Raw genomic sequence first — 9,252 nt, forward strand, 5'->3', positions numbered from 1 at the left:
GGCAACAGACAGAGGCAGGCAGTGCGGCTGAGGCTGAAGTGGGCTGGAATGGAGGCCCCAGTAGGCTGGATTCCCTCTACCTCTGGAATGTGCCTGCTACCTCAGTACTTCTTCCCTATTCCAGTTTCCGCTCCTCTGCAAAGCCCTCTTTCATTAATGCTCACTCCCTCACCCCATGGCCACATTCCCCAGCTCTATAGGATGTACAAATCCCACACTTAAGGATGCTATCTTCCTTCCTATCAGACTGGGGCACACCGAGCTCAGTGCTTTTCCTCCTTCCTCATACTAGAGTCTCACTATATCAGTATTCCTTGGTTGCAGATTTTTAAGTCAAACTGGCTTAAGCTAAGAAAAGATTTTATTGGCCCCCTGAACTGAAACGGTGTGTAGTTGTCAACTTGAGGCACAGTTAGATCCAGGTGCCCACAAAGTCTCCAGGCATCTAACCTCTCATCTCCTGGCTCTGTTGTCCACTGTGTTGGATCGACTCTGAAAAAGGGACACCATTTTGTGATTTGCACCAGGTGCCTACTGCTAGTGCTGGCCCTGGATGTTCATGGCCCTTCTGAAAGTAGAAAGATTCAGGATGGTCGCTGGGCTGGAAAGAGAGTGCCAATGCTGTCCTTGTTTGCATGATGGGCTGAGCAGTGGGAAGCTGCAGGTGCTAACAACAGGTCATTCTTATTGGATCAATAGTACAAGACAGTGTCTTGCACTAACAAGGAGTATAAAAGGGGGTCTGACCTCATCGGGGTGGGGGCTTCCCAGAGGAAAAGGCAGTGGGTCAAGGCCCAAAGACAGAGTGAGAGGACATAAGTAAGGGTATTCCCAATGAGTAGTCAGCATGAACAGAGGAGGGAGGGGGGTTTCCCAAGCCACTGGCCCCATAATGTTCTTTTGGGTATTCTGAAGACACACACAAGCACACACACATGATGAGACATATGTGTAATTATGTAGCAACACGCAAAAACATTCACATAGTTACATACCTGCACAAGGATATACACACAGAAAAACACATGCACAAGCAAGTACATAGATATGCAAGCACACATATACATTTGCTGACACACACATGATTGTGTTTGTATGCATACATGCACTTACATGGTTTTGCCCACACTGTGGCACCTGTGCACAAACACTACAGTGCTCACACGGGCACATAACTACACTGGCATGCAAACATGTACATAAAGCACACATGTAGTTACACATTTGCAGAAGCACATCGTTGTGTGCGTGCACACAGACACACAATCCCACATGCACACACACACAGGCTGCCCAGTGATGAGTAGCTGGTGGGGAAGAGAAGAGAAGGCACCCGGTTACCCTGGCAACACATCCTGGGTCCCGACCAGGCCTCGTTAGCGCGGCTCATCTGGCAGCTGGCAGCAGGTGGAGGGCTGTTCAGGACCCCAACCTCACACAAAGGTTCCTGGTGGCTTCGTGACAGCCCTGACAGTCTGGGCCCCAGGGGGATAAAGAGAGAAGGAACAGGCCTGGAATCAGAGCAGAAAGCAGGCCCCTGAACTAGGGGCTCTGTCAGGGCTGGCCTCCCAGCTGAAACACTTGCTTTCTGATTCCTGTCTGATCACAGGGGCTGGGGCAGACCTGATGAGAATGAAGGCGTCAGTGAGGAGCACTTCTGTTTTGGCAGATGATGGACCCAAGGGGAGGGTACCCATTAATGATGGCACCACATGTCCAGTCTTTGTCCCCAGGGGACAGAGCTGGGATGGGGCAAATCCTGCCCATTCTCTCCTCGATGGCTGCAATGAGGGCACGGTTTCAAGTCCTGGCTCCCATCAGCTAGTGAGATGAGGAAGTGGACAGCCTTCTGAGAGGCCACTGTGAAGGCCATTCATGGAGAGGAGGGTAAGAGCAGTGCCCACAGACAGCTCCTGAATGAATGTGAGCTGCTGTTATAACAGGGCCTGGGGGCCCCACAGCATCGCCCTGTGCAATCCTGCTTCCTTGCCTCCACCCCAAGCAGAGGGTCTAAAAGGGCTGAGGGCCTCACTGACCTTGAAGGCTCCTGCCTCCTTCCTTGGAATTCAAGACAACATTTCTCTCTTGCTATTAAAAAGCAAAGAAGGCAGATCACCCCCGCATTCCCGAAACACCTTTATTGCACTAAAAACAGCATTTATAAACAAACACATTTGGGAGGTTTATCCACAGTCAACTTCGAACACAAAGATATGAAACAGTGCAGGGGCATATAAAATGGGGGGCCCCAGAGGGAAAGCAGGGGAAGGGAAAGGTCAGGGTCAGAGAGAAGGGGAGCAGTGTGAGCTCCAAGCATCCATGCAGGGCCCTCTATTGCCTCTTCGGCCCACAAGCCCAGCCCTGGTGGTCCCCAGATTCCAGAGTGAAGGGGAGCCCCTATAAAGGCAGCAGGAGGAGCATAAAGGAACAGGCACTGGATGGAGGCCAAAGGGGGGCACGAAAAGGGACCCCAGCTCCGAGGTCCCCTTTATCTTAGTCTGCAGGGTACACTGGTGCTTTCCCCACCCCTGGGGGAAATCTGATTCTTCATCTCTCCCTTTGTGGAAGGGAGAAACCTAGAATCAGGAGGGACATCCGAGCAGAGAGGGATGTCCCAGGATCCCAGTGGGCTGCCCTGATCCACCCATGCCCAGCAGGCAGCCCAGGAGAGGTGAAGGGGACAGAGCTGGCCTGGCCTCGCTGGCCCCTGCCTCCAACAGTGCTATTTCTGTTTTGTTGAACTGGGAAACCTCCACAGAAATCATTCAAGGACCCACTTGCTGATACCAAGCAAACCCATCCAGCCACCTAGCAGCATGAAAAGCCACAACCAGGGTTCCCTTTGCTTGCCCCTATATCCCACCCACCATAACCAAAACTTATTTACACATATGGAGTAAAAGCCACGGCCATCAGTCACTGGCCATCACTCCCTGGTGTACAGCTGGCAAGGGTGCTGGGCAGGAAGGGGCAGGCTTGCAGCCTAGTAGGGGTGGTGGTGCTGCTCTCTGGGTGCCTTCTGAGCACCCACCCTCCAGGGGAGAGAGGCTCCAGCAGGGTCTGGGGTCCCAAGCAGGCGCAGTGGACAAGCCAGACAGGTCTGTGCCCGAAAAGCAAGCAGAGGTGTTAAAGAAAACAGCCCATGGGAGGGCTGTCTGGCTCCAGGGACAGAAGAGGAATCATTGCTCCCATTTTCATCTTCTGGGTGTTCCTGCACCATGAGCTTCACAGCACTGCTGCCTCCCAGAGCCCCATGGGGCACTGTTGGCAGAACCTGGAGCTCAACCCTGCTTTCTGGGGCCTGTCTGATGGGCCTGAGGGAGGAGGATACTCATACAATACAGGAAAAGTCAGCTCAGCCTCAGGGCTGGAGACTTTTAGGTCTGTGATCCACCTTGGCCACCTCCTGACACAGATTCCCAGCCACCTGAGAACCCCTTTCCAGAACTCTGAAAGGGGTGAGACCACATTGAGGGGCATGGAATTTGGGGCACAGGGGGGATGCTCAGCCCTGCAAATGGCCTTTTCTTACCTAGCAGCCCCCTCTCTTTCTCCTTCAAAAATCCTAATCCATGAGAAATAGTATCCCAGTCACCATCCAGCAACCTAGGAAAGCCCCAGCTACAACTACAGCGTCAGGGCCCAGCCCAGTCTTAGTTTAAACCCACCTCTCCCTCTCGGGCCCGGGGCCCAGTCAACTGGCCTTCTGCCTATCAGAATCTGGGTGCAGAGGGGAGGTGGGATCTCCCCTCAGCACCTCTGAGAGGGATAGAGGGTGGCAGCAAGGGGCCCCTTTACAAGAAGGGGAGCAGGGAGGTCAGGGGCAGCTCCTTCTCCCCCAGCAGCGTGTCCCGTTTGAGGCTGCTACCCTTGTTGACCACCTTGATCCTGAGGGCCAATTTTCGGATGCTAGCTGGCCCAACACCATCGAAAAAGAAGTCCTCATTGAAGACGGGGTGGCGGCTGTTCTTAATGATGGTGCTGCGCTGCTTCTGGAGCTTTCCAGGGACTAAGCACAGGCCAACGCAGCAGTTGATGCTTCGGGCATCACAGAGGTGGTCATACAGGCCCTCTGCGGCCAGCAGGCGCACGCGCAGGCGCGCCTGAGCCGCCTCGTACTCGGCCAGCAGCCGCACGCTGCCGCGCGTGCCCATGCGCACGGCGTGCTCCGCGCGGGGCACCTGGCCGGGCTCCGAACCTGGCTCCGGGGTGGCCCTGCGAGTCAGGCGGCGCCGAGCCCCAGGGCTGGTGTCCGGAGTGCTGTCATCAGCAGACAGGGAGCCATGGCGGCCCACGGAGTGCTTGAGCTGGCTCACCTTGGCCTGGCTGTCCTGGGCGAAGCCTTTGAGCAGAGACACAGAGCGCGAGAGCAGAGGGGACCCAAACGGGGAGGACTCAGCCGAAGACCCCGTGTCACTCTCCCCACCACTGAAGTAGCGGCTGGGGCTCATGAGGGCCCCGACAGCCTCCCTGGACACTCCATCGCCCCCATTAGCCTTGACACCCCCGCGGCGGCGACGCCGGGCTCCAGGGGAGCCCACCTGGGCCAGGGCCCCATGCTCGCTGTGGAACAGAGACTCCTTGCGCCGCGTGTGGGGGCTCTCGGCCAGCGTGGCAAAGCCATAGGATGTCTGGGCCTTGGGCACCGAGGGCAAGGACATGGCACCCTGGGCCTGGGGGTCAGAGTTGGTGGCAGCCTCCTCAGCCGGCCAGTCCTCAGCGCTCTCAATCTGGATCACATGCCGGGTGGCCGCCTTCAGCAGGCTCTTGCTCTCGGCTGCCAGCTTGGCCGGCAGCCGGGGGCTCCGGGGGGCTCGCCGGGGCGAAGCAGAGGCTAGGTTCTGCTCCGCAGCCGGGCCCAGCTCACCCTGCCCCTCGGGCTCCGCGGGGCTGGCGGGCAGCTTAGGGGGGATGAAGAAGTCAGGAATCTTGTCGGGCGTGAGCACGTTGCTGTACAGAGGCCCCTTGGAGGCCTTATCCCCTGCCTCGCCCCCGGCAGCACCGTTCTCCCCGGATCCCCGAAGCCGCTCCAGAAACCACATGTTGGTTTTCTTCATAGGGACAGTAGGCAGAAGGCTAGGAGGGGGGTCTGCAGAGTCTGGGAAGAGAAGCAGGGAACAGGAGCTGCAGGCCCACATGCACAGGGGGTGCTGAAAGAGGGGCTCCTGGCATCTGTCTGGGGGAACCAGAACGGGGGGGGGGGGCTCGCCTCTCCTCTTCCCTCCCCAGAGGGATTGTGCCTAACTTCCAAGCACCCAGAAGAAGCCAAAGAGGTGGGTGGGGGTGCTGCTCTGATTCTAGGATAGCTCCCAAGGGAAAGTGGGCCCTCTCCCACCAACCCCCCCACCCCCCAGGTTTTGAGGATCTCAAAGCTCTTTTTAAAGGCTTTCACGCTGTCTACAGGACGACACCTCAGGGTATGGGTGGACCCCCAGATGTCCCAGTTCCTCCCCGCTCCCCAGGCTCCCACCCACCTGTGGCTTATTCCTGGGCTGAGCGTCCAGGGAAGCGGGGTGGGGGAAGGGAGAGGTCTGGAGTCTGGAGACCCACAGCGCAGCCTACTGACCCCTCCCCTCCGTCTCCCCCAGCCCCCGCTAACTCAGCTTGGGGTGGGGGTGGGGTCCTAGCAGCCCCCGTGGAACGTGGCAGGATCCCTGAACTCACCTGCCCGAGGTGGTGGCCCGAGGCTAAGGCTATCCCTTGGACTCTCCGGGGTCTTGGCGCCAAGATCCGGGGCTGGGGGTGCGGGGATGCGGCTGCAGCTTCCACAAGGGCGGCGGCAGCAGCCAGCAGCGCAGTCGGACTCATTCACCGGCCGCGGCGGGAAACCGCCCAGCCCGGCTGCCGCGCCGCCGTATTCTCCCTAGTACCGCCGCCACTCTCGCCCCCGCCCCCCCACCCCGCCTTGAGGCACACCCCCGCGCCGCCCCAGGGCCGGTCGCACACAGGATCCTCGCGGGGACCCAGGGGGCTGATAAGGGTAGGTGGGAGGGAAGCAGGTGATCTCGGTTTGCTGATGACCACCCCTAGCGCTGGTGCCTGGGATGGGAGTGCCAGGGGAGCAGAAACCCCAAACCCCTTCCTCTGTTCATTTGGGGAGGGGCGCAGACCCATACCTGCGGCAGGCTCTTTCCCTGGTGAACAGCTTTCCTGGCTTACGCTGATGAATAGCAATAATAATAACTGCAGCTAAATTTACTGTTGAGCACTTTCTTGATGTCAGGCCCTAACGTCCTTCCCCCCACTGTCTCCCCAGTCTGTAGATATGAAAGGTGAGGGTTTCCTTCTAGAAATAAGGACCCTGCAACTAAGCCCCCCTCCTCCTAGTGAATGGACATTACTCAGTGCAGCCACCGAGAAACCAGGGAGGGGCTGCTCCTCCATTTTATGGGCAGATGTTTATTGAACACCTACTGGATGCTGGACAATGACCCAGATGCTGGGGACACAGCTGTGACCAAAGATGTAGCACCCACTTTGTGATGCATCCCAGGGGATTGATGTCAACAGAGAGGTACACAGGTGAGTAAGAACTGCAACAGGAAGTGTGACTGCAGGAGAGAGGGGAGAGCACCAGTGTGCTGTCTACACAGATGGAGAAACCAAGGCAATCCCAGGTCTGGCAGCTCCTAAAATCTCAGGGTCCCTCTGGGATCCCACCTCCCTGCCTTGTGATCTTCTAGCACCAGACCCCTGCTTCCTCACTCTTTGCTCTCCCTCTCAGCCTCAGTTTCCCTTTCTGGAGCCTAAGGCTGACCAGCCCCAAGTCCAGCCTCAGTATGTGAGGATCCAGTAAGATAATGTGGCCAGATGGAGAACTGCCCCTCCAACATATCCAGTGGACCTTGGAGTGAGGTGGGAGCCCCATTGTCCACACAGGGAAAGCAAGGCTCAGAGGGGACCATGACTCTAAGAGGCCAGTCTCAGCTTTGCTCACCCAGCAAACACTGAGCCCCTCTTTGTGTTGGGGTGACATCAGCATGGCCACACTGTTTGCCAGAGGAGGCAGATATCAACGAATACATCACCTCACCACTGCCTGGGCTAGCCACGTGTCACAGCCTGACAGAGCATGCTGAACCCCAACTTCAGCTGCCATGAAGAGTGCCCTAGAGCAATTACTTGGGTGACCCCGCTGCCCCTGCTGGGCCTGGAGCTGTGGTAGGAAGATTTGTGGTCTTAGCCCTGCAGTGTCCACATGCTGGGGTCTTTAATGAAACCTTGCTAGACAAATGAACAGACTATAGGAAGGATGACTCCTGGAACAATGCTCCTACCTATAGTGGGGGGTCTTGGGGGCCTCAGCCACCTTCCTCCATTGCCCTGTCAGGGACAGTGGTGCCCAGGAAAGGGAAGTGACCAGCTAGAGTCTGCAAGGAGGGGCAGTGTCAGGCTCATCTGAGAATGGGGGCTTCAATCCCCACTCACCCCTGCCCAGCTGGGGACAGAGTTTCTCCTACCAGTGGGGTTGGGAGAGGAGGCAGTGAATTTGTTCTGTGCTGGTTCTTCTTGTGCTAAGCAATCTGAATACAAATCTGGAGCTGCTCAATCAGGGTTCAAATCCTAGTACCAACACTTCCTGCTTTGTGACTTCTGGCAAGTATCCAAACCTCTCTGCCTTGGTCTCCTCGTGGTCCTTGAGCATCACAGCATCAGAGCTACTATTTGCAAAATGCTTAAAACAGAGCCTAAACATGTGATGTAAGTGTTGGTCACCATGAAAGCAGCTACTTGTGAGGAAAGAAACTCAGCTAGGGGAGGCCTTGACAGGCCTCAAAGCAAATCCCAGAACCTTGATCCCACCACAGCCTAGCTCAGCCATGAGCCCCACTCCTATTCCTCTATCCCATCACACTTAAGCTGGGAAAACTGAGGCCCAGATGGAAAAAGTACCTGGGGGTAGGTCCCCAAAACCTGCCCTGTGGGCTGCCACAGAGCCCACCCTGGAAAGGGTGGGGGCAGGGAGGTCACTGGCTTTGGCTACAAACAGGAGCCTCTTTATGTCAACAAAACCTTCTGCCTCCTCTTCAGAGCCCTGTGGCTGATAGGTGTGCCAGGACCCCCCCCCCCCCAAACCCTGAGCTGTAGCCTCCCTGGAACCAGAGATAAGGAGGCTGCAGGCTTCAGGCCCAAGCTGGGGAGGACGGCCCAGGTGATATCCATCAGCCCCACCCACCCTAAGTCATGCCACTTCATGCTGCATGGCCTTGGTCCTCACCAACACCCCCAAGTCCTCATCTTCCCCCCCACTCCCAGGAACACGCTATATAGAAAGGAGAAAGTGGCATGTCTCAGAGAAGATACAGGAAGGTAGTGCTTCCCAGGATTCAGGCCTGAGTCATTCACTGCCCCCTGTGGCATCCAGCAGACAGGCTTGGAGGACACACAGGGAGGTGGCTCAAAGACAAAGAGCCTGAGATCCCAGCTCCAGGCCTGAGGAGCCACATTGTGCCCAAGCAGCACTGGGCTCTGAGCTGTCTTCTTTGGGAAAGGGGAGGGAAGGCATGTCTGCAAGCTCTCAAGAAGGAACCAGGCCCAACAAGGCACTGGAGGGGACATCATCCTCATTTTTTAGATAAGGAAACTGAGGCATGGGGGAATAGCCTAATACTGAAGAGTTCCCAGTTCAGGGAAGGGAAGCAACTGGTCCAAGGATGCACAGCAAAATTTGAACCAATATCCCTATTACCTCCCATGCCAGGGCTCCCTGAGGGTGAGAATGGGGCAGGCATCATTTGCTGACTGAATAATTACATGTAGAATAGTGGAAACCCATCTAGAGCCAGGCTCCCAGCTCCTGTCACCATGGGAGCTCCCAGCTCTGGCTTTCCTGGGTCAGGGAGCACGAAGGGTAAGGTAATGAGGCTCAAACCCCAGCTCTGCTGCCTCCCAGTAGTGTGACCTTGGGAAGCCACCTGACACCTCTGAGCCTCTGCTTCCTTGTCTTTAAAGTGGGGAGAATCTGAGCACCCTGAGTTTGTGCAGTTCTTAGCACATGCCTAAAGGGAGTGCTAGGGTGAGCCTTTGAAGTTGGGGTGCCAGGCCTTGGAGGACCCAGAGCTATGAATGAATGAATTAAGTGCATTTAGACCTCTCTCTGACATACAAATCTCTGGAATCTGACACTCCTTTACACTGCTTGGTCCAGCCCCCAGTGCCTTCTCTCAGCTGCTCCCATTCCCATCCTGTCCCCCCAGCATATTTCCCACTTGCTTAAAAGATCCCTAGCAGCTCTACCTGGCCCCCATCTTT

The 9,252-nt window shown here is 56.5% G+C and overlaps 1 protein-coding gene across 1 annotated transcript; it reads right to left on the reverse strand.

Moving 5' to 3' along the window:
* Window positions 1-2,131: 2,131 nt before the first annotated feature.
* Window positions 2,132-5,799, reverse strand: C2CD4C (C2 calcium dependent domain containing 4C). The gene is made up of 2 exons (XM_090288574.1): window positions 5,665-5,799; window positions 2,132-5,098 (listed from the first exon to the last, which is right to left on the reverse strand). Exon 2 carries the CDS (start codon window positions 5,055-5,057, stop codon window positions 3,795-3,797), a length of 1,263 nt encoding a protein of 420 aa, XP_090144700.1. The 5' UTR covers window positions 5,058-5,098; window positions 5,665-5,799; the 3' UTR covers window positions 2,132-3,794.
* Window positions 5,800-9,252: the final 3,453 nt, after the last annotated feature.

The sequence above is a fragment of the Furipterus horrens genome, unplaced genomic scaffold (assembly GCF_987537825.1).
Source record: "Furipterus horrens unplaced genomic scaffold, mFurHor1.1.pri manual_scaffold_10, whole genome shotgun sequence".
NCBI classification, from domain to species: Eukaryota; Metazoa; Chordata; class Mammalia; order Chiroptera; family Furipteridae; genus Furipterus; species Furipterus horrens.